General features: G+C 35.4%; 1 protein-coding gene across 1 annotated transcript in view; it reads left to right on the top strand.

Annotated features, from left to right (window-relative positions):
* Nucleotides 1–17337, top strand: part of LOC138694311 (AP-4 complex subunit epsilon-1-like) — a 41778-nt gene extending 24441 nt beyond the window's left edge. Inside the window, exons 8-9 of the mRNA XM_069817902.1 lie at nucleotides 6251–6983; nucleotides 11963–17337. Coding sequence (XP_069674003.1) covers nucleotides 6251–6983; nucleotides 11963–12209 — 980 coding nt within the window. The 3' untranslated portion in view covers nucleotides 12210–17337. The remainder of the gene's footprint in view (nucleotides 1–6250; nucleotides 6984–11962) is intronic.
* Nucleotides 17338–26824: the final 9487 nt, after the last annotated feature.

Genomic DNA, 26824 nt, shown 5'->3' with positions numbered 1-26824 from the left:
ATTTGTTAGTGCATATGATTGCATGTTTTAAGTTTTATTTACATTGCTTGTATATTTTTCTATTTAATATACAAATTGCATATTCTGGATATATTGTAATGTATATTTTCTTTTGTAATACAGATAATGTCATATTAGGCAATTCTCTGGAGCTTAATTAATAAGGAATGATTTACGTGCTGTGGAAAAGTAGCATTATGCTTAGCTCATTTGTTTTAGTACCACGTGAGTCAGTCTATCTGAAGCCATAACAAAATGAAAGCACATTGTTCTCCATTGTAAGAGTCCTTGTCTTTAGTTCAAAATGTTGATATTTTTACCCCTGAAACACACGGAATTGCAAAAACTTTTCCGAAAGATTCCAATGCTTCAAAAAAATTCTGTATACCATTCTGTTTCTAAGATAGCAAAATTGTTACATCATGAAGCAGCAGAACTTTCAACAAATTTTGCATGCATTGAGGTTGAAAAAACTGCCATCTTTTTACTACATTGTAAAAGTAAAAACATTTATGAGGTATTATTTTTCGAAATTTTGAAGACCTGTGAAGCATTAAGATCAGAAGAAACTACAGTTCAAAATTATTGGAAAGCACGACTGCTAATGGCTTCATTGCCAGATGCAAGGCACTAGACAACAACAACAACAACATTTTTCGAAATTTATATTACATATTATAGTGCATATTTTAAGGTTTTATAGAGCATATTTGCATGCATATTTCAGGTTTTAAATTTACTTCGGTTCATTGGTTGGTTTTCTTGGATTGTGTTGGTTGATTTATTGGTTTCTTGTTTTGGATGAGCTTGATTTGATTTGATTGAAAATAATGCAAAAAAAAAAGTCCAGAAGTACTCACTGGTATAACATTATATTACATTCTATTGGAAATAAACAAAATAGATTGTATACAGGGTGATTCACGAGGATTTACCGTATTTACAGTATTTCCGAAGACATTCTGAGCAAAAAAATATCATATAAACATTTGTTCTAATCTCAATATTTTCAGAGTTACACGAATTTGAAGTTGTTAGTAAAATACCTTTTTTCTTTAGTCTTAAGAGTAAAAAAATATTAGAAATAGAGAATGAACTATTCAGACGTGTCATTTCTTTAATTGGGTAGTGTTCTGAAGCTAAAAATGTGTTGTTAATTGCTTTGTACAGATTTTTTTTTTCAACTTTTAACTAACAATTACATCATTCTTACGCAATTATCTCAAAAATTGTTACAAATCATACGACTTTAGGAACTTGATTCTTTACAGTTTAATTATGCATCCTAATGTACAGTCTTAAAGAATTTACAAGAGTGGCGTGGTTTGTAACAATTGTGATAAATGCATAAGAAAATGTAATTTTGTAGTTAAAAATCGAAAAAAAAAATTCTGTACGAAGCAACTATGCAATTCACAACTCATTTCTAGCTTCAGAATATTAGCTAATTAAAGAAATGATACTCCTGAATAGGTCATTCTTTGTCTGTAATATTCTTTTACCCTTAAAACTCAAGAATAATGATATTTTACAAACAACTTCAAATTAGTGTAATTCTGAAAATATTGAGGTAAGGGCAAATGTTTAAATATGACTTTTTTTGCTCAGAATGTCTTCGGAAATAAGCTCCATAAGGGGTGGTAAATCCTCGTGAATCACTCTGTATATGGCTTGAGTAAAACTAGTGACTTCAAATATTAAAAGTCTATTTGAAATAGGATTCTTTCGAAATTTCTGGTCTTCTCTCCTGGCAGTAGCTTACATGTAACTCACTTCTGAGGTTGGGTCTCCTGAGAGGAGAAGTTACAGTACCTCAGTGATATGTTAGGATGATTACATATGATTATGTGGTGGCAGTAGGGATCTTAAATCTAAACTTAACCAAAATACCAGACCATGGATGAACATAGGAACAATTCCCTTTAAGGAAAAATTCCTGTTCTTTCACTGGAACCTCATGAACTGTAACCAAAAGCTCTGAACAATAGACCTAGAGACTTGTCAAATACGAAATGTACTGCCCATCTTTTCAACATAAAATATAAATCTTAAAGATTTAAAATACAAGTGGATTCTCAATCAAAGGAATGCTCAACTTTGAAAAGAAATACAATGGAAATTGCTATTAATGTGCATTGTTCTTACAAAACTGTCCCTCACTTTCCTACAGTAAGCTTATCCTGGCCAGAATCAGAGAGGAGTGTTGCTAATGTGTGTAGTAATCCACCCAAATGGTCGAATTTTGATTGTATGAAATTCACTAGTTCAAGACTATTCTTATTTTACTGAAATGATTATGGTAGACATGCTTCTCATATAACTTGTGTGTTGATCTTAATTGTATAACATATCCATATTACTACGAGTATTGTGTCACAGTTGTTGATGCGAAAAAGAAAATTTTCCGCTTTATTTTTCCAGAAACTTTTCTGCCCATTTCGATGCCAGTGCGGCAGCACCTTCAGTGTCCTATGAACTACTGCTGTTCTAGCTGATCTTGATTTCCGGCGTCAGTTGTAGGGGTGGGGGTGTGTTGCTCTTATGGTGGGGGTGGTTGTTTGTGTGTCATTTGTGTGTGTTTTCAAGACATGACATCAGAAAAACAGTTGATGCATGAACATGGTTGCCAACCCACCATTTATTACACCAGCTATTCGTTTGTTCAAGTTATGACATCTATATATGTGTACAAGTATGAAACCTAAGAACGAACATTGGGGAAAGGGAATTTTGACCCATCTTGTATTTCAGTAACTGTATCTTTATCTTAGCTCAAATGACTTTCTCATTGCATGTGTGGGTAAAATATGCTAGCTTCTGAAAAAAGGGGCTGGCCTCTGTCAGTTTTGGAGTTTTATCTATTTCTGTCTTTCACTGTATTCACCATATTTGATTTCTTCAGACTTTTTCTATTCCCATATCTCAAACAGGACTTCGAAAGGAAGGAAATTCTAGGACAGTAATTATGTAATGGAAGCAATGAATAATTGATTTCAGTGAAAAACTTCTAAATTTTGTTTGTGGAGGACAAAAAATCTTCTGGATCACAGAAATAAATGTATTGAGTTAAAAGGGGATTATGTCTCTGATCACATATAACAGATTGGCTGTGATAGAGGGCTTTTTTGACAACATGAGTAGTTCCACAGACCAATAACAGATGACGTGATATGGCTGAATGGCCCTAGATCTGGACACGACAGCAGCATTGCCAACCATGCTATAAATTATTGGATTATGCGATATTTTTAACTCTGATGCAATATGCTATAACACAGCATTTCTCAAACTATGGTCTGAAGACCACCTGTGGTCCTCGAGGTCTGTCCTTGTGGTCCTTCAAAAAAGACAGAAGAAAAAATAAAATTCAAACGAATTGCTTATGACACTATAGCTTAAAATCTCAGAGTTTGAAAATGACACATGGCAATTTAATTTCACGTTTTCTCCCAGTACTGCATTTTATGAAATTTATTACCCTACCCCTCTATCGACTTCCCACTCTACTCTCAGCAACAAAAGAGGGATTTAAAGCACTATATAGTGGTGTTTCTCGGCATCTTTTCCCTGCACATCTGGCGCCGTGCCTGTAACCCAGCCAGGGACCACCCGAATTCATAACAGAGGACCAAAGTACCGAACCTTAATTCAATTTTAAAATATAAATATAGGCCTATTGGTATTAAAATATGTTACGAAAATGATAAATTTGCTTTCGAAGGGAACAAGAGTAAGGTGGTCTGCGGAACTGTTCTGACTTTAAAAGTGGTCCCCACTTCAAAAAAGTTTGAGAAACGCTGCTATAACATTTATAGGATAATTTTCTTCATGTAATTTGGGTAAGGGAATTTAATGATGACAGGCTCAAATTATATAGTTTTTTGTTCGATACAATGAAAAAGGAATTTGTAGAGCTTGCAACTATTCATCCATCTAGCAGCAGGGTTGCAGACATCCTGGATTTCCCAGGATTGTTCTGGATATTAACGATGGTTCCTGTGTTCTGGATTGAGTTAATATTTGTCCCAAAATGTCAAAAAAAGATTGGAAAGATATAATTTTTTGCTCATTTCTATAATTTTTTATTAAAATTCTTTATTCATTTTTTCAAGTCTCTGTCCGACCTATGTTCAACTTCATTGTCAATGCTGCATGTCACCTCCTATCGGGTTGTATTGAAATACAAACATTAATACTCCAGTATGTATTAGGAGTCATACAGTATCTTTATTCTTTATTCTCTTTGGAAGTTGATTTATTAGTGATAGGATTTAAATACTATACAATAGAGCCTCACAAACTCGACCTAATGTGAACTAAGAGGATATCGAGTTACAAAAATGTCGAGTTTTGCGGACTTGTAGAACGGTTATATAAAACACATTATTTCAGGATACAGTATATTAAAAAACAAAGTTTCGAGCATGCAGATACCAAAAGAAAAAACAAAATCTAATCTAAAAGAATTTATTTTTAAAAATAATTAAAAAATTTACATATACATAAAATTATTAGTTTTCACTTATGGCTTTTAGAGAACCCGTAGATTCATTGCCACCCTCACATAAGCCCGTCATCACTCCCTATCCTGAGCAAGAGTAATCCAGTCTCATCATACCCCACCTCCCTCAAATCCATTTTAATATTATAATCCAGCTATGTTTCGGCCTCCCAAAGGTCTTTTTTCCTCTGGCCTCCCTACTAACACTCTATATGCATTTCTCTGATTCCTCTTCAGCTTTCTCGTCCCTCTCTGTCACCAATCCAACTATTTCACTGTCGCCTAGTAATTCGCCATTTTTATTCTGTCCCATCCATTCTCCAATATCATCATCAGTAACTTCTTTGCAGCTCAGAATCGTTTTGAGTAAGTTCATTAACTGAACAGTTTCTGTCTCTTCTCTACCACTGAACCTCGTCCCAAGATTCCAAAATCCATCCTACTTCATTCAGTAGGTCAATTTTCTTCAATCTCTCGATGAACTCATGACCCTCCTCCATAGTTAGGATTAGAGAAGACAGAAGTTTGCACCTGTATCACCTCTAAATTGTTTCTAAAATCCTTTGGTCCATAGAGAAATAAAATGAAAAGACATATCATGAAAAAAAAATAGAAAAGATTCTGCAGATGTCGAGTTTTATGGAATGTCGAGTTTTCGAGAGTCTAGCTCTAAGACTCTACTGTATCATACATTTTTTTGTACAGATCAGGCTGTAATATGACAGTATTTTTCCAGACTTTATCAATAATTCAAAGGAAATTTCATAATGTAGCAAAAGTGTAACAAAATTAAAAGTGTAGGCTGTATATAATTAGTTGAAATATATAAAATGAACAAAATCAATTATAATACAAATTTAATTAATTAAAATATGTAGTCATGTTAAGGTATGCAGTATCGTCACCTGTCCTGGATTTCTGACGAGAGAATCTGACAACCCTGTCTAGCGGTCGTTACCAAAAGTTCGTTTTCGACAGTGCAGATTCTAGCGACTGTTCTCTTTTATATGTTGCCTTTTTATAACACGCCTTTGCTTCAGTAAGGTCTCATTTCATAAACCTATGGATCAACAATTGGCTGCCTTCTGACAAAGGAAAAATTTTACAGTCCATTCAGAAGAAACCAAATGACCTGGAAATGTACAAAAACTTGCCCAGACATGTTCAAACATTTTTAACGAGAGCCAGAACAGATCACATTGTCACACAATTGTACCTACACCGATTTCACCTTTCTGATAATCCTACTTGTCTGTGATGTAATGATCATGATGAAGATCTGGAATACATTCTTCTATACTGTCCATCCATAACCACAAAAGAAGTAAATTAAAATCATCAGTACCAGTTGCAGAAGACACAGCCCTGCAGTATATATTGACTACACCCCAACTCTGGCTACTAGCAACAGGCATCTATAATGAACACCGATCAAATTACCCCTCATTTCTCGTGAAAAACAACTGAATAGACTACAGTGGACTATAGTGGACTTTATGTTGTCAGCAAACAGTTGGATACATTAAGAAGATTGATTGATTGATTGATTGATTGATTGATTGATTGATTGATTGATTGATAATATGGGAATGGCCAATCTGATGTATATGTGACCAGGGATTATGTTAAAAAAGTGAATCTCTATCATTCAAATCCTATCATAATTTCTGTCATGGGTTGAAACTTACCTCCCATTGTATATCATTTCTCCAGACATTTTTTATATCAAGTGTATTTCTTTCTTTTCAGAGAATGGTGATTCTGAACACACAGCAGCTGCAAGAATCAAAGTGTTACACATTCTCGGTAAATATTCAGAATCAAAAACCGTATCAACATCAGTTCTTGAAGTGTATGTGTGGGCATTAAGCCATTTCTGCAGTACAGGAGACCAAGAGGGTAGGGACGTGCTTGAGAAACTCGTTATATTAGGTCACAAAGTTCTGCGCAACCAAGATTCCAGTAGTCCCATGTCCGAAGGCATTCGTAGTCTCCTGATTTCTATCATCCATGCAGCGACCCATACAGCTGAAAGATGCGGCACAACAATACCTTCTTTAGAAGAATTCCTACGAGAAACTGTGAACTCGCCATTAACAGATGTGTATCTCCGTCAGACTTGTAGAGAAGGATTATCAGTATTACCACATGTTAGTGAAATTTCCCAAACTTTACAACGAAGTAATTTGCAGACTAAAACTCAGTTAGATTTCACGTTGTCGTTTCTTGATACATTTGTGTGCAAGAGTCTGGAAGATGGAGCACAACCTTATCAGCCAAAGCTATTGCACGTGGCGACAACACCTGTACAGGATACTGTAACGCCGACACCAGATGTAGGAGCATCAGCAGTGACTCCAACAGCTCCTACAGCACCGAGTCCCTGTCCGAGCCCCATCAGCTCTGGAACTGGTTCCATCGTTGACTTTCCTAGGAGCGAGTCTTGCAGTTCTGAAGATTCGAGATCTTGGTCACTTAGGAGGTGAGTTATATCTTCAGCTCTGTGTCACATGGTACTCATTGAATCAAAAAAATGTTCGTAACGGCAATAGCAATGCTGCTATGTGGTTTACCTGTTTCATATTAGTTGAAAGGAATAATCGAAATGTAAAGTCTGTTCACTGTATTTTTAATTCTTTTGTCAACAGAACAAAGTTTATTCATCTGCAAGTGACAACTGTGATTGAAGCAGTAACATGGAATACCAGTACTTGTTCAAATACCATGTGACAAGTAATGAGTACTTACTTACAAATGGCTTTTAAGCAACCCGCAGGTTCATTGCTGCCCTCACATAAGTCCGCTATCGGTTCCTATTCTGTGCAACATTAATCCAGTCTTTACCATCATATCCCATCTCCCTCAAATCCATTTTAATATTATCCTCCCATATATGTCTTGGCCTCTCCAAAGGTCTTTTTCCCTCGTCTCCCAACTAACACTGTATGCATTTCTGGATTCGCCCATATGTGCTACATGCCCTGCCCATCTCAAACGTTTGGATTTAATGTTTCTAATTATGTCAGGTGAAGAATAGAATGCGTGCAGTTCTGCATTGTGTAACTTTCTCTGTTCTCCTGTAACTTCATCCCTCTTAGCCCCAAATATTTTCTTAAGAACCTTATTCTCAAACACCCTTAACCCCTGTTCCTCTCTCAAAGTAAGAGTCCAAGTTTCACAACCATATAGAACAACCAGTAATATAACTGTTCTATAAATTTTAACTTTCAGATTTTTTGACAGCAGACTAGATGAGAGGTTACTTGAAGAAAAACTGAGTAAGGTAGAAACAAATAGTAAGAATAAAAACATTCGAGATTTATATAAGGGTATAAAGGAATTCAAGAACGGATATCAGGCAAGGATAAACGTGATGAGGGATGAGAATGGTGACTTGCATGCAGACTCTCGAGTACTTCATCATTAAAATGGCTCACAAGCAAAATAAAACTATAATCACTGTAAGATTAAGATTATTATCATACATTCATTCATTCATAGTTTTATAACCAAGGGCAGATCTTTCACTGCAAACCCAATATTTTCCAATCTGTCCTATGTTCTGCCTTCCTCTTAGTTTCTGCATATGATCTGTATATCGTCTATCATCTGATATCTTCTTCTGCCCTGAACTCTTCTCCCATTTACCATTCCTTCCAGTGTATCCTTCAGTAGGCAGTTTCTTCTCAGCCAGTAACCCAACCAATTCCTTTTTCCCTTTCTGGTCACTTTCAGCATCATTCTTTTTTTACCCACTCTTTCCAACATCGCTTCATTTCTTATTCAGTCTGTCCATTTCACATGCTCCATTCTTCTCCATGTACACATTTCACATGCTCCATTCTTCTCCATGTACACATTTCAAATGCTTCTATTAGTTTCTCTTTCTTAGTTCTTTTTCCAAAGGTACACAAAAGATGCTCCTTTTTCTGTTAAATGCTTCCTTTGCCATTGCTCTCTTTCTTTTGACTTCCTGGCATCAGCTCATGTTATTGTTTATAGTACACCCCAAGTATTTGATGCTTTCCACTCATGCCATGTTTGCAGTTTTTCTTGGGAAAGATAAATGTGGTAGCTTCCATTGCGTTCCTCACACCACTCTCTCTTTCGTATCTTAAAAGATCCCAGGGCTGCCCCAGCTTGGAGATGAGGAGAATGAATTTGACTAATTAGGTTCTTCGGACTGCACCGAAATTCACTGCAAGGGTTAAATACTGTGGATAAGCTGTAAACTATAATATAGGGGTGAAGTATGATCTCCAGCAGTTGCGTTATATGGCTTTTACTGTTTTTTTTTTGTTTTTTTTTTTTTTTTACGTGATACAACTATGTACAAGCTACAAAAGACAAAAGTTGTAACCGTTTGTCATGAAAAATTTACTCTGATGTCACTCATGGTGCCATGGAAGCAAAAGTGTAAGATGAATTTCATGCCTCGTGGTTTTCTTTATGACCCTTTGAGCTCCGTGACTCAAAGTTCCACATAATAGCTAGTCATGGAAGTATTGGGTATATGGGTACTTACTGGGTACTTACTTACAAATGGCTTATAGAAAACCTGAAGGTTCATTGCCACCCTCACATAAACCTGCCATTGACCCCTACTATCCTGAGCAAGATTAATCCATTCCCTAACATCATTTCCCAATTTCGTCATATCCATTTTAATATTATCCTCCCATCAATGTCTCGACCTCCCCAGTGGTCTTTTTCCCCTCAGGTCTCTAAACTAACACTTCATACACATTTCTGGATTCACCCATACGTGCTACATGCCCTGCCCATCTCAAACGTCTGGATTTAATGTTCCTAATTATGTTAGGTGAAGAATACAATGCGTGCAGTTCTGCGTTGTGTAACTCATTATATTCTCCTGTAACTTCATTTCTCTTAGCCCGAAATAAATATAAAATAAAATATGTTGTTGTTATCTAATTCCAGGGATTTGACAATAAAGTCATTTGACCTCTTGCTCTCCAATATTTTTCAAAGATATTATCATGACCAGTCACTGAAGTAAGAGTATGTAGAGTTAATAAATCTTTTCACAGAGTAATATGTAGATTTAGTAAGTAGCAGTGCTGCCCTTCTTTGCTAAAGCATCCGCATTCTCGTTTCCCAGGATTCCACAATGGGATGGTATCCATTGAAATACAATTCTTTTATTGAGTGATATTAATTGAGAGAGCATTTTAGTTATTTCTGCTGTTTGAGATGAAGGTGTGTGTTTAGAGGCAATTGCTAGTTTAGCTGCTTTGGAGTCTGACAATATAACTGCATTCTTAAATTTATTGATGTGGCATAGAAGATTCCTGAGACTTTCACTTATTGCAATGATTTCTCCATCAAAACTTGTTGTTCCATATCCAAGAGATCTATGAAGTGAGAAGAGACAGCACGTACCACCTGCACCTGCACCTTGTTCCCTGGAGATCAAGGATCCCTCGGTGTATAAATGAAGGCAGTTTTGTGGAGGGTACCTAATATTAATTGTCTCTAAAGACAATTGTTTCATTATTTCAGTGTTTACTTCTGATTTCAGTATTTCTTCTGTTAAATTTAGATTATATTCTATATTTAATAGAGTTAAAGAGTTTGGTTTAATTTGTAAGTTTTCTTTTAAATTCGGGATATTGATTTTCTGTTTTAATTCTTGAACAATGGATATGAAACTTTTTTGAGTTTTCAAAATATATACATATTATACAGGGTGTCCACAATGAGACTCCAACATTTTAAACAAATATAGTGGAAAAAAGAAAATGTGTATACTATAACCACTGTACATGAAAATGATAATGTAGCTCATCAAGTTTTTAGTGTTACTCACATAATTCAGTTCAGTGCACTTGCTAAGGGGTGCCTTGGATGATGCGAAGAATGTCAAACCTGTAGTCTGTTTCATGCCTTGTGTTGTTCAGCATGTCTTCTGTGACAGAGTTTATGGCATCTCTTATGCGACGTTGTAAGTCCGCTATTTCATTAACATCACGTGTGATAAAAAGGTTTCGTCCTCAGCAGTGTGATCCAGCATAGTGATTGCAAATGCTTCTCGCTTTGGTTGGTCATCAGGCTTGATTTCTTGCACAATTTGTGTCCTGTCTATGTAGAAGCACAGTTGACAGTGAAGGACTTTGTGAACTGTCGATCTTTTTTACATAAAGTTCTCTTGCTGATTGTCTTATTGACTTCTGTGGACTCCTTTCAAATGATATCCGCACATCTTCTGGAACCCTTTCCTGGTTGCTGGGTTTACCATCACCATGGGCTTTCAAAATGCTGTATGTTGGAGGGTGCTTATTGTAAACATGATGAAAGTTTCGTTGCACTTGAATAATGAATTTTGTTTCTGCATACCACCAGACAGGCTGTGCATGCTTGTTTGGAATCTCCGTTTTTTTTATTTAACTAGTGAGTACAAATTAAAATTATAAAACAAAAATGTTTCTAGCTACTACCGTAGGAGCCACGCTCGTGTATGGTATGGTCAAATATGTCAAATATGGTAAAAAATGTTTTAGAAATAATCTGTTGTTGCAGCACTACTATTGCGCACAATACAATATTACCAGATAAACTTTTTGAGGTATTCTGCTTCTGCTCCTTCCGGAATCACAGCTATACAATCTGAAATGTAAAAGCTATAGACTTTCAAAATGTTGGAGTCTCATTGTGGACACGTTTTATTTTATTTTATTTTATTTTATTTTATTTCGGAAAACGTATTATGTGTCTTTCTCGTGTTAAATTTTACATTACCTCATTAACATGTTTCAGCCTGTTATCGGTCATCTTCAGAACTGGTTGTTGCTGGTCTTGGAGCTTTTTGTTTGTGTTTCCTGTGGGGGTGTGTTTATGTAGTGTAATGTGGAGTCAAAGAGTGTGTGTGTTCTGAAATTGAGTTATGTGTTGAGAATTTCAAGTTGTGTAATCAAGATGTATTATTATTTTAATTCAAGCATAGACATTTCACACAATCATTGGAATTTTCTCAAATCCCTTGACAGTGTGTTTTTTTTAACTCATTTAATTATTTTACTTTTAATGTTATGAGGATATTATGTTCATATTCAGCTTGATTATGTGTATCTGTTGTCTATTAGAAAGTTTTATGTCAAATGAAGTATGAGAAGTCACTGCAGCATATTACAGCCTATTCCTCTTATATTAATATAGGCCTATTATATTATATAATTTCGCTGTAGCTGTAGTTTTAATTTTAGTTCCTATTTTATTTTACTTTGTATATTCTCTTATATGCTTATTAATAATATATCTGAACTGTGACCGAACACGAGCGCTGCTCATTCAGTCTTCAAATTTTATTAATTTTACTGTATCTCATTTTTTTATATTGGTTGTATTATTTTATTTCTATAGTTGTAATTATATTCTGTATTCTAGATGTCAAAAATGTTTCCCCAAACGTTATTGTATATAAATGAAACGTCTTGTTCACAGTCCACGAAGAGAACAGAGTCATGTGAAGTCAATATGGAGTCGAGAAGGTCGAGCAAAGAACAATGACTCCAGAGTTGGGAGTAATCCCAAGGAACAAGCAACACTAACGACTTCTGACAGTGAGATGCAGCACTTGGCGAGTCTTCTCTTCAAGAGACAGGAAACTCCATCCCAGCGAGATCCGTTGGACGACCTGCTGCATAGAGACTTCCAGAAACTGTCCATCGTGAAGACAGAGAAGAGCTGATACTAGAGACAAGTAGGGAACAACAGCTAACATCTGGTCTGTGATGATTTCTATGCAAAAAAGGTTGTGTTGCATAGAGGGTACTTATGTGACCAGGGGCGCAGTCCCATGAATACCAGGGTATATAACTCTTTTTGATGTGTACCAAATTAGCAGTATAGCTAGAAAATCGGTCTGACTATTGGAAATGATTACTTTTGGAAGGCACTCATGTTTTCTCTGCCATTATTTCGCCATTCGCCATTCTTCTGTTTCCAAATTTAAAGCTGATTTAAATGTAAACATGGAACTTGCTTAACTCACAGTTTTTTCATATCTTTCGTGGATGAGATATATATTTTATATCCTCGCAGTGAAGTGCGTTGAATGATCACTGACTTATGGCCACTCTGCTGCAACTGGAAACAGACATGATAGTGATGCGCGCTGTAGAAAGTGTGCTGCTATCACGAGCAATAGATATACAGAACTTACAATTTAAATATTCACCACACATACAGCTTTTTGCGTCCTGGCTACCCAGCTGAGGGCAGAGCATAATAATCTTGCAATTAGTTGTGTTATATGTGTCATTGAAGCAGGATGAGAAATTTAACGATTTAAAAATGCATGTTTCTTTGCAAAATGTATTTCAAATATGATTTTGTTTGCCATTTTCAAAACTAGTTTATTCTAACAAGGGAATATTCTCTATCTATGAACTGAGATTTCAATAGAAATTCTCATAATTGCTATGTTTGAGTCAGTAAATAATCTGGTAATAGTCTCTCACCTAGCTTGTCCCTCATTAAAGAAATATAACGTGTTTAATTACATTGAATTACACGTCTTATATGTCGCTCTTACACTCAAATAACACTGCCACTGTACTGTTTGTTCACTATCAGTACACCTGCCTAGCAGTGTAGCGTTACTGGAAAACCTATCACTTGTTACAAACAGGTTCGAAATAATCACTACGATTTTAAGAAATGATATTTGTGGTATACTTAGTATACTCATACCTGAATCATTATAGTTGTAGTAGGAGTGGTAGTGGTTTTATTTCTACTGGCAGAGTTAAGGCCATAAAGCCTTCTCTTCCACTCAACTATTATTAGAACAATAGCAATACAATAGCAGAAATATAGGAAAAATATACAATTAATAATAATAATAATAATAATAATAATAATAACAACAAAATGAAAACAAGTTCAGTTACATGTAATTCTAAAAATCAAACAAGTTATAGTAATGTGAATCAAATTGTTAAAATAATAAAGACAATTTATATGTTAAAAATAAAAATCATATGTTAGAAAAAATTATATTTTAGGAAAGCTCACAGTCTAAGCAGTCTATTTGACAACTGGGTTTTGAAATTAATAAATGTCTGACACCCCTTTAAGGTATGAGGTAGGGAGTTCCAGTGACGAGAAATTGAAACGGTGAACGATGATGAAGAGTATTGGGAAGTGTTATGATGAGGTGTACTCAATGTACCGGTGATTTGAGATCGAGTATTTAGGTTATGGTTGGAGTATAAATACACAAGACGAGACGACAGATAATTTGGGGCTGAGGTGTGCAGAATTTGAAATAGAAGAGAAAGACAGTGTAAAGTTTTGTGATCATTGAGCTGGATCCTAGTTAAAGATTCGAAAAACGGTGAAATATGATCGTATCGTCGGACATTGCACACTTATTATGAACACGTTGTAATTTGTTCGAAAGTTCGGTGCTTAAGTCAGTGAGCAACACATCACAATAGTCAAAGTGCGGCATTACGAGTGTTTGAACTAATGTTTGTTTCAGTGGCATGGGAAAGATATGCTTGAACCAGCTTAACGAGTGAATAGAAGAGTAGATTTTTTTACAAGTGTGCTTTACTTGGTAATTCCAACTTAATTCGTTATCAAAATATATTCCTAGATTTTTAACGGTAGGTGAGTAAGGAATTTCAGTATTACTAAGCCTAATGGCCGGAATTTGACTATTGTTCAAAGTGTTCAGCAGTCTTTTGGCTCCGATGATTATGGCCTGGGTTTTAGCTGCATTAAGTCTAAGTCCGAGTCAGCTGGCCCATGTTGAGATTGAAATGAGATCGCTGTTTAATTTGTGGATAGAATCATTTAATGTATCAGGTCGGAAATGTACATAGAGTTGGAGGTGATCAGCATATAAATGGTAGCGACAATATACTATGTTCGTTGACACGTCATTTATAAATATTGAAAAGAGTAATGGGGTAGAACTGAGCCCTGTTGAATCCCCTCTTTTGTGGATTGCCAAGAAGAAGACCGATTGCCGTCAGAGATACATTGTCGGTGGCCACGCAGGTATGATTCCATCCAGCTGTAGTACTGTCGGAAAGATGTAGGGTCTTTAATTTGGCTAAGAACAATTCGATATCCACAGAATTAAAAGTATTACTCAGATTGAGGAGGCATAGAGCCGCCCCATCTCCTCTATCCATTGCATTTCGAATGTCTTCAGTTACATCAAGTAGGGCCGTAGCAGTGCTGTGAGCTGCTCTGAACCCAGATTGAAGTCTATCTAAAGTTTATTTTCGTTGAGATAGTCTATCAGCTGTCGATGTATGATTTTTTCTAGAGCTTTCAAAGAGTGGGGAGGATATTTGAGCCCTTCAGTAAAATAGTGGGCCATGTCCATAATGTCACATTTCGAGAAAACTGCATTTGTATACATAAATTGTTTTATATCATACATTATAAAATAGCATACACACTATAAGTACTTTATTAGTTGCAAAAGAGAGTCAGTAACATAAGAAAAATGTAATTGTAAATAAAAATGCTTTTGATTGGTCGTAATGGTACAGAATTACTGTTCTTCTAATTGCTAAATGGCAAACTTAAGGAGAACATTGGTCCATGTCCATTTTATTTATGTCCACTGTTCACAGCATACAACTTTCATGACATAACATAGCACAACACTAAGTCACATTTCCTTTGCACTGAACACTTTAGGCATTGGTTTCATCATCCTCCTGCTACTCTTCAGAAATAAAAATCTCATCTTCATTATTTTCATCCTGGGATGTAAGATTCTGGAAAGTCACTGGTGTGGCTCAGTCGGTTAAGGCGCTTGCCTGCCAGTTTGAAGTTGCGCTCGGGCACGGGTTCGATCCCCACTTGGGCTGATTAACTGGTTGGTTTTTTTCCGATGTTTTCCTCAACCGTAAGGTGAATGCCAGATAATCTATGGCGAATCCTCGGCCTCATCTCGCCAAATACCATCTCGCTATCACCAATCTCATCGACACTAAATAACCCCGTAGTTGATACAGCGTCATTAAATAACCAACTTAAAAAAAATTCTGGAAAAAGCTGTGGTGCACTGATGGCATATAAGGAAGAAGTTGCTTGAGATTCTTCAATTTAGCTTCAGTGACTTCTCTTCCTTCTGGATATAAAATAACTGGACCAACACCACTTGTGGATGAAAGGCGACCTTTCTTTCGTCTTGAAAAGTCCACAGTCTTCCAAGTTTCTAAGTCATTTAATGAGTACTTGAATTTCATCATCATTGGGTCTCTAGATTCTATATTTAGACACTGAATGTGTAGCCATTTAACCTGTTGTCCATCAACAGTCTTATGTCTGTTAACAGCAACGTCTTTCACCCAATCAGCAAGTGACAGAAAATCGTTTTTCTGCATTTTCATAACCTTGAATGGTTTCTTTTTCTTTGCTTTTGATGCCAATGCCATCCAATGGTCAGGAATGTATAAGTCATGCTTGTGGTGAGCTCTTTCAATCACACCAAAATTGGCATAATTTGGCAGAAAACTGTGACCTGTTCTCACAAATATTTGTTCAAAATTTCTAACTCCTTTGCTGATAAGAAAATATCCTACCATAGCCATCTTTAAGCTTTGATTTTGGCCTCCGCAACCGTCAGAATATGTTACAATATCTTTCACACCATTCTTTAACCTTTCCTGACAATACTTCATTACACATAAACCAATTTCATCTGGTCCTCTTGAAGCCATTGCTTCATGCCACGTAAACATTGTACACAAATATATATTATATTATAGCATATATACTTACTCTTATCACTTCCAGAATCCGCCATTTCAATCAGCTGTTGGACATGGCCCACTATATTACATGTTTCTACTTCTTAGAAGTACACAAGTATGGCAGCAGATGCCAGGGAAATTCACATTTCTGGACATGATCTATTTTTTTATTGATATATATGCTCTTGAGCTTTCAGGAGATGTACGTATCTTGAAATGCACCAAAAGTGGACATGGCCCACTTTTTTACTGAAGGACTCATTTATGGGCCTGTACTCGTTTAGTGTAGGAGGAGAACTGGTTTTCGGTAAAGGCTTTATTATTGCCATTTTCCATATGTTCAGATAAGTACCTAATATAATAGAGGCATTAAATAATGTGAGTTACAGTGGGTAGGATTACGACTATTATTTTATCTAGGAGAGTTGTGTTAATTTTGTCTATACCTTGGGATTTTGACCCAATACTTCTCAATGATTTTCTTACTTCAGCCAGGGTTATGTATTTGAAAAAGAATTTTTCTTATCAGGTATAGGATAAGAATATAATTCGGAAAGGGTTTCTTCTTTCAATATAGAACCTGGAGGAGGGGAAGTGAAATGTTTGTTCAAGCTGTCAAGTGGCAATTTAGTGGCTTCTACCTGAGATTTCTGTTTCATTAGACCCATAGACTTGATGTTTTTCCACATTTCTTTCATACTAGCAGAAGGATGAATAAGAGAGTGCACATGACGTAATTTTGCATTTCTGATTTTGCTAGTTTTGTTACGCAGGTGTTTATAATCTTCAAAGTCGGTCAATAGCTTGCTCTGGCGATGTTTATGATAAGTGGCATCTTTTGCTGCCATTAGAATCGTATGTTTTGGACATTCACGGAGCCGGCGGTTTGGTTATCCATTAGATTTTAGGGGCGCATACTTGTCATAAAGATGGATAACTAACTTGTTGAATTTATCAATTTTTTTCATCTATGCTTCGCAATGTTCGAACTAAATCCTAGGGAAGGTTACTTGCATTGTAATTAATCAAGATTAACAATATTTATGTGTCTGTACGTCCTAAATTTTTTTACTGTTTCTTGGGGTAACGTAAGGAGTATTATATATATATATATATATATATATATATATATATATATATATGATATGTCCCTATATTCCAGGAGTATCTTGTTGACCATTTAAAAGTACTTCGTCAGAATTTGTCATGGCAATAATATCAAGAAGAGTATCAGAAGTAGGGGTGTGATGGGTGGGCTGGGAAGGAAAGCTAGACATATTAATTGATTGGAACTTGGACTTAAATTTCAGGGAAGATCTACTGTCTTGATCTACTAAGTTTATATCGAAGTCCCCCTTTACAATGGCATGATCATAATGAGGTACAAGATTTAGCAATACTGTTTCAATATCACTAGGAAACCTGCCTTTGGGGCTTTGTATACCATTCCAATTAGACATTTCTGGTAACCAGTCCTAATCTCCACAAAGAGAAATTCAATAGACTGCTCATTTGACGACTGATGAACAATTTTATATTGGAGATCGCAGCGTACATAAATGGCGACACCTCCACCCCTTTTCAAGATTCGGTCATTTCTACAAAGAGAGTAATTTTCAAGATGTACTAAGGAAGAAGGGAGAGTAGGTTTCATCTATGATTCTGAGATTAGTATACAGTTAAGGGAACAACTGGATAATACGCATGGTAGACCAACATCGGTAGTCACCGGACCGTACTGAGCCATGTCGAAAAAAAGACAATCGAAATGGTAGTAGTAAAATTCGCGACTATATTCTTAAATAATTCACTCCATTAGTCAAGTGCAAGCCGTATGCAGTACAACGGCGGTGTTTTGAATGCACCAAATGAAAATGAAAATATAGTGAGATCTTAAAGTAGCTTATCACAACGAAATAAAGGGGGGAAAAAGGCGTGTTTCAGGGAATATCATTCAAATGATGGAAAGTAAATTTACGGTTAATGTTCACCAAAGTGTGAAGTACGTAATTATTACCGCGTTACTGTTTTATTTGTGGTCCAGAGAAAATACCTCGTCTTTTACAAAGAAAACTTTTAGTGGCCATGAAATTATTCACTGCTTTCACCATATTATTGTTTACTAATATTACGAAACAAAAACTATCATAAGGGCCGTGACCGCCAGGATCTTTTTGGCTGCCTGCACATGCGCGGAGTTGGATAATAAAAACCTAAACTAACCAAACCTAACCCTCCTATAAGATGCAAGATGTGTAACTGGAGCAAGAAGGGATGTTCTTGATTTGATCTGCAATGTACACACGAAAATAAATTCAATTAATGATCACGCTGCCACTGTATGAGAGGTCCGAGCATGCACCACAGCAAAACTGTTCCTGTCGCGAGCCCCTCATCTAAGCCACATAATCTACTCGCAATATTTACGCAAATACATCTTGTCACTAACAGTGGTGCTATCTCTCAGTAATGTTCAGAACGAGGAGGTAGGGAGAAAAAAACGAATTTCTCCTTCTAACGACATCATAAATCAACGTCATATCCTTATGTTGGCGACATTGTGTATTTAGTTAAATTTGGTCGTAACCGTAACAGCACGGTTCAAAGCTACCGTAGTAAATTCTCCAGTTTAGCGCAGTTAAGATTTAGATTTGCGAAAATGGATTGGAATTCAGTGAAGTGATAACAAGGCTTTGTGTATTGATGTGCGCGACTTTAAGGGTATTGGGGTGGGAACTGAAAGCTACTTTTAGAAGGTCACTAGTGGACGAAGCAGGTAAAGAACTCTGTGTCTAACAGAGCCTGGGACTGCATACTGCACATTTAAGTTTTCAATCCTGCCAACCTATGAAAAGTGAAATTATTAAAATTTGATAATATTAGTCAGTTTACAATGCCTTTTGAGATTTTCTGACAGTCAAATATTAATTTACAGTCACTGATAAATGTATCGCACTGCAAGATACCACTCCCCTCTATCTCTCCATAGGTCTTCTCCTAATTGTCTTCTTTCCATAGCTTCCAGAATGCCCTTTTTCCATGTTGTCATAGGTCTTCTTCTTTTTCTTCTTCTTGATGGGGTCCAATCATATGCCAACCTTGGTAATCTTTCCATATTCATTCGCATCATATGCCCATACCATATTAGTTGTTTTGTGAAAATATCCTCTACAATATCATTCTTAACTTGCATTTTCTCTCTGATTATTATATCGTTTCTAATTTTATCTCTTCTTGAAATGCCTGCTGATCATCTCCAATAATCCATTTCTAAGGCCAAAAATTTATTTTTGAATGCGTTTTGCAATAGCCAAGTTATTGCCCATATAAAGTTGTACTTCTCACAATTGATTTGTAAATTTTGTGTTTAGTTTCAATTCTGATTTTATTATCCCATAATACCTGATTAAGATTAATTTGATAATGTAAACTATCTTAAAACTAATCTCCCCCCCAGATCATCACTTTGGTTGCATATTTCACATGTTGGACAATGCATTCCTTTTTGAAGGTTTCTCCTGGGCTTCTTCTTACACATTGAGGGCTTTCATCCTCTACATAAATTGTTTCATCCACATTTGTTGTAAAATAAAACCAAATGGCGATTCAAATTAGCTCCCTATTTTCTGTGTTTTGTCTCCTAAATGTTATCGATTTTATATTATGTTCACTTCTGTTTATTTATTTTAAAATTATCTGCTTACCTTACTCCATTGCCGAATGATATAATTTAGCCCATTGAAGTTGTTTCTTCGTCATGGTAGGGGTAAATTTTTGTTTGTTGCGGGGTCGCCGTGCCTTCAAGTCATGTTCAAACAATCTCCTCCTCACAGTTCTTGCCATAATTTCTGCACCATGCTCTTGAACGATATGTTGAATTTGTGTTGATGTTAAATGTCTATTCTGACGTGCCTTCCTTAACAAAAGTCGATCAAGTACCTCTGTTGTAGCCTGCTTTAGGCCACATTTTTCCTTTCGCTGGGGTGAGGTGCCCTTTTGTTCATTCAGTTTCTTTGAAAACTGGTTAATGTATGACACACTATCACCCACATTTCGGCTTAGTTCACTCTGGGTTTCATTTGTTGACTTATAACACCTCAATTCTTGCACGTTTTCGAGGAGAAATATCTTTTGTCTTGCCCATCCTTACACAGACACAGCAACTTCAATTGTGAAGAGGCACTGCTACCTGCTTCCAACCCTGGGGGTGGTGGCAGCCACCACCCCCTTCCAAGAAACCTTGGACTGCTGGGATGGTTAACCTTGCCTGCATTATGTGTTTGAAAGTGAAATTGCGTAGTAAACAGAACAGGAAAGGATGAAGGAGCAGATTTTTCCCTTGTGTGAGAAAAGTAAATAAATAGCTAGAATGCAGTTCCTGTGTAAACCGAGTATAATTAATTCTCATTTGCTTCAGGAGCACAAACATTTGATAAGACATGCTCATGAAGTATAGACAAAACAGAACTGAGACTATACATGGAGAAATATAGTCATATTTTACACCAAACTAATATTTTGTCCTAGAAAATCAGTTTTGCTAATAATTTATCCACGTTTGTAGTATCTACATCTAATGAGTCATACATCACATCTGCACTTCTATATTGATATTTATCTGAATCAGGTGAAATAGTTCATAAGCGAAAGACTGATCATCAATACCGTCTTCCTGTAGTTCACTGTGTTTTGAATTGACTAGATTTGTTTTAATATATATGACATTAACTGGATTAATAGATCTCATTAAAAAAAAACACACACACAAAAAAAAAAAAAAACAAATAATCTCAAATACCCGATTTAGGGCTGTGAACAAACATAATAATAATTTCACTGGTCAACAAAATTAAACATATTTTGTGTTAAAAGACAAAGAATGAGTGATTCTTATAGAATTTTCCATGCTGATTTCATATCTTTTTTACAAAATTTTTCTATCACCCAGGGTTTTTGAGTAATTACATGAAATGTACTTCAGACTTTTCTAATATTGATACCTTGTAACATTTTACCTAAAATCATATTTATTTACCTAAAACGTGTGTGAAATATATTTTAGGCTATAATTCTCGAGGGCGGCAATGAACCTTCAGGTTCCTTAAAAGCCATTTGTAAGTAATTCGCTTGAGAAACACCTCTTTTGAGGAGTAGTCTAAAAGAATATTTGGGCTCCATTTTTCCTGGTAGCGCCTTTTCATTTCAGAAAAATCCTGATGAAAATGCTCCTCATGTTCTTCGTTCACTACCCGAAGGTTTTGAGGAAAGAAAACATAGATGAGTATCCAAGAAGTTATTTTGAGAGACATATTACACCCCATCAAGTTATAGTTCTGAATCATTTCGCTGACAAGTTCTCTGTAATCTTCTGATCTGTGGTTCCTAGAAAGTAACAGTGTGTTGATATGCTTCCTGGCATATCATTGGAACTGAAGAAGCCATATGACGGGATCCTTTTAGCTAACCAGTTAGGCTAATAGAATTACATGCAGCACAATAGATTTCAGAGGCCTAGTTCCTGACTTCATCTATTTTGCAATCAAAAGAACACTCGTAAGCTCTTTTAACTAGTGTAGTAAAATTCACCTGTGTGCTTTCAAAGTGATTAACCACAAACGTAACAAAAATTGTTTGTGATTTACACAGTATTTCGAGGTATGTTTCACTTTACAAGATACTTTTATCACATTCAAAATTAGGACAAAGAAAACACGGATTATGAAACTTCTTTCATGGTAAATTCCAGCTCAACTGAGAATTAATAGTAACTCTCGCAGTCTTATAGGGAATAAAATTAAATTTTATGAATTCTGACTTCCCAGGCAACAGCAGTCTAAAGTTATAGGTCAATTGTCAAAGCAATAAAATTAAATATTTGAAATATTTTCTTTCCATTAACATTATAAGAACTATATACAGCAATAAAAATAAATCAATTTTTCTAAAATTACGAAAAAATAGCGAGTGGTAGAGAAATTCAACTTCATTTTTGGAATCAGCAGATGACATTACATAAACAGCAGAAACTGTACATTTAACAAAATCATTCTTTAAAACTTATATACTATACAACCATTTCTTTTCATAACACATGGTTCATCAAAAGACACTAACATACAACTCACAGTATCACAACTGCAACCTGTTCTCAAATACACAGGGTGACAGACATGATTTGAAAGTCAGGAGCTCTACAATCTGGTGACAGTATAGTACAGTACGAACAAATTCACAGCATGCTGTGTTGAGTGTGCTGGTTGCATGTAAGAGGTGCATGTAAGACATGTAATTAAACACGTTATACTTCTTTAATGGGATGGAATGGATATCCCATCCCATTAAAGATATCCAATGGATACCATCCTGTGGATTCCTGGGAAACGAGAATGCAGATGCTTTAGGATAGAAGGGGAGCACTGCTACTTACAGACCTGTTACTAAATTTACGTATTACTCTGTGAAAAGATTTATTAAATCTACATACGGTACTTAGACTTCAACAAACAAAATTTGATAACACAGTCTCAAGAGAAAAAATGGAAGTTTCTGCATCATAATCCACAGTTAATTACCGATTTCTCACACAAATCATCTGTAGCTGCATTTAGATTGGCAACAGGCCATGACTGTTTGGCCAAGCATCTGCATAGAATTGGAATATATCAGTCCCCTAACTGCCCATTGTGTAACTCAAACCAAGAAATGGATTCGGAACACCTCAAAATCTGAGCTTCAGTGGCTGTTCATGATAATATCTTTGAAAAATATTGGAGTGCAAGAGGTCAAATGACTTTATTGTTAAACACCTGGCATTAGAAAACAACAACAAATTTCTTTAATGAGGGATAAACTAGATGAGTGACCAGATTATTTACTGACTTACACTTAGCAATTGTGAGAATTTTTATTGAAATCCCAGTTCATAGGTAGAGTTTGTTCCCTTGTAAGATATCCTGCAGTTAGGCCCCTCTCAAGACGGGGAATTGAATTATTAATTAAAAAGCTCGACATATATATGAATTTACTATACTGTGTATGTTTACATAGAACTGTATGTGGGTGATGCGAGAAATTAAACAGAAAAAGAGGAATAGAAGGAAAACAAGAGGAATACAAGGTCAACAAAGGGAATAGAAAGAGAAGAAGGGGAATATAAGAAGTACAAAGGGAATATAAGGAGAAAAAGGGGAAAACAAAAATAAAAATGGAAAGGAAAAGAGAACCTGAGGAATGCAAAGGAAATATGAGTACTACAAGGAAAACAAGGGGTTGATAAGTTCCAGAGCTGTTGTGGATGGGGTGATGGGGACAAAATGCTGTATCTAGTGGTGATGGTGGTGGCAGGGCAAGGAGATTTTGAGTTCACTCTTTAAATAATTCAGTAGGTCTACAGTAGTTCATAATTTAGTCTTTCGCGACCTATTTTATCATAGTATTGAGAGAAAAATATGTTAACAGAGACTTTAAAAGTAATTGTAATGGATAGAGATTTATTGTTGTTATCGTAAAATTGAACGGAATTTACATTACATTAATAAAATTAATGCTGGGATTGTAATATTTTAACGTTGTAAAGAGTATTATTGTTATATCAGCAACCGTTGTATAGAGATTTCACTGAATTGTAATTCTTAATTTAATATTCTTTTGTTGTTCTTGGCTGTCTTGTGTTTTCCATATTCATCTTGGGATGCAAATGTCTGGTTTCACATCTGACCTAGAGCAATAGAATTTTCTGATGAAAATATCCGAATTATGGCCTCTTCATGGAAGGAACTAACCGAAGTTGTGCTCTCTAAAAGTATAAATAGTGCATGCCCAGTTACCAAGAATAAAGCAGCTTTTCTTTTAAACCATAAAGATTTTGAGATGATATATGATTATGATGAAGCAATGGTGGAATGATAATGGCAGCGAAAATCAAGGCACTTTGAAATCCTATTCCATAGCCATTTTGTCCAAGGTACTTATCAGGGATTACATACCAAGATAGTAACAAAAGGACTACGATGAGGTATAATCTTATTTATTATTTCAGAAGTATTCTTCTTCATTTCATTTTTTTAAGCATTCTTTCATAGAAGTTTACTATAAATCTTACAGGATCTGCCTGGTATAAAATCTAGGTCTCCTTTGATGAGAAACTGTCTACAGACTGTACTACAATAGTGTCACAAAGCCATGTTTATTGTCGAAGAACCAATCCCTTTTGACAGTGTAATAAGTTCTTCTTTTGTCTGTTGTCTGCTACAAAATATTGTAAGAAACAAAATAACTAGGTTCTCAATATGCCCTGATTCAATCAGCATTACTGCCAATATATTTTGAGGCTTCTACCAACTCAACTTCACTATCTCTTCACTGAGATCATCCCTGCTACTTAACACCATGAGGAACCTGCCTTTTGTTAGATAACAAATCTCCTTTTATCAACTGCATTTTGAGACCTCTGACTCAGTAACAAGTACACATATCCAAGCTTCTTCCTTCTTACATCATACAGACTAATTTGATATTATACAAAAAAATGTATAATTTTAACTATAAAAACTTTGGGGTACAAGCTTGAGGGGAGAAAAAAGTTGAATACCACTGCTGTAGACCATTAGTATGCGATGTAGAATGAACTTGGTAGCATTTAGAAAATTGTTATTTTCACAAGAAATCAGTGAAATGTAAATATATAGAACATGTCTTTATTCTTGTAAGTAGAAGAACAGCAATGAAATGTTGCTAGAGGCATTATAGATCAGGTACTGGTATGCATTGTTCATTCATTTTTGACAATACCTCATTAAACAGTCACATAACATCAAATGACTAAATTTTTTTTAAGATAAAGTTAGATTCAGCCTCCAAAACATTGTGGTTCTTTTTGTACTTTTTTTAATGAAAAAATTCTAATTCAAACCTCTCCACAATAAGCTCATGATTGCCCTGTCCCTGATCTACAAATTACCGTAAGTCACTTAAATTTTGGAAGTTACTTTTCTGAAAGAGTCGAGTTTAATAAGTTTTTATTTATTCTTTTCAATATATTTCATTTCAACAATTGAGAGACGTGAAATAAATCTTGACAATCCATATTTTGTAACAAACTGAGAACTGTAATAGCTACTTTATAATGAAGTATTCAGTCCGGTACACGAAAGTACGTCTCAATTGTGCAACGAATAATGGAGTTATGCCACCCATAAATACAAGGAAATAGTTCATATCCATAATTTTAAACACATCCACTATAACAACGAAGTATGAAAGAAGTAACTTATAGTTGAAATAATAGATTTTTCTGTTTATTTCGAAATACTACATACACGAGATATGAATGGAAAATGTTAGGTATCCCAAATACACATGGTGTAGTCTAGTTTAAGGTTACCAGATTTTATTCACAATGTCCGGGGACAAATATCAACATACAAAAAAATACTGTTAACATTAGTTAGATTGTCATTCACTTATATTGGTCTTAAGTTGCGGTTTGTTTACAGCAATAATAACCGGGCACATATCACTGGTGATTGTCGCCTGGAGTTGCTAGCAGTTAAAATGAATGCGCACAGTTTCTTTACAGCGATGATCACTAATGTAGATCGTTGGTCATGACGCAGATCACTGGAGGTTGCTTCAGAAGGAAATTCAGGATGCACATTGCCGCATACATGTTCAGTAATTAATATTTAGAGAAGACCGTGTCGAAATATTGAATTGAGTTATGTCAGCAAAACAAATGAGAGAATTGACAGCGATGTACACTGATAAAGAAACCACTTCCTGACAATCATTGCCAGCATTTATAATCACCAGCGATGTGCGTCCGGCGATGATTGCTGTAAACAAACCGTAGCTTTACACAATTTAAAGAATTGAAAAACTGGTACTCATTTTATTTACAAACTAAAGTACTGTTTTTTTTTTTTTTTTTTTTTTTAGAAGAGTGATTTTTTTAAGCAGATCTTCTAGATCCCAATTTTTTCAGCAATTACTGATAGGTCATGTTGAAATTGGTTAAGATAGCAAGCATGGCAGGAAGAGTTTCTAAACTCATTCTGGATTTTTGGGTTGTCTACATCATGTTCATTGAAGCATTACTTCCAGGACACAGAAATAATTCAATCAACTTCTGCAATTGTGCACAGAGAATCATTTTCTCAGGAAAAAAATGAGAAATTCCACTCCATATTAAGCAAAAGCAACATTTTCTTTGTGTCATTTTGTCATTTTCTCTGAGGTCACATATTTCTTGAAGCAAGAAATTTCATCAAATAAATTATCTTCATCCAGAGTCCATCTACATTTGAAGAAAAATAATGGACTCTGTCTCAAATTGTTCTCTTTCTAGAGGAGGTCTCAGCAATATAAGTATAGTACATTTCATAGATATCTTATCTTGTGAATGCATAAGCTAGGCACTGAAATATTGTACAGCATTTTCATATAATTCATGACAGACACTAAGAATTCTGTTGTGAAATAAGAGCTACTTCTTCTAAAGATGCCCAAAAGTTGCTTAATTGATAGTGGAATAAATTTATCTTCTTTCCTGCAGTTCAATTTTTTTTATTAACTTCCATAA

Source organism: Periplaneta americana, chromosome 2 (assembly GCF_040183065.1).
Source record: "Periplaneta americana isolate PAMFEO1 chromosome 2, P.americana_PAMFEO1_priV1, whole genome shotgun sequence".
NCBI classification, from domain to species: Eukaryota; Metazoa; Arthropoda; class Insecta; order Blattodea; family Blattidae; genus Periplaneta; species Periplaneta americana.
Note: the sequence above shows the minus strand (reverse complement) of the source record. Positions and strands in the feature narration are given on the sequence as shown.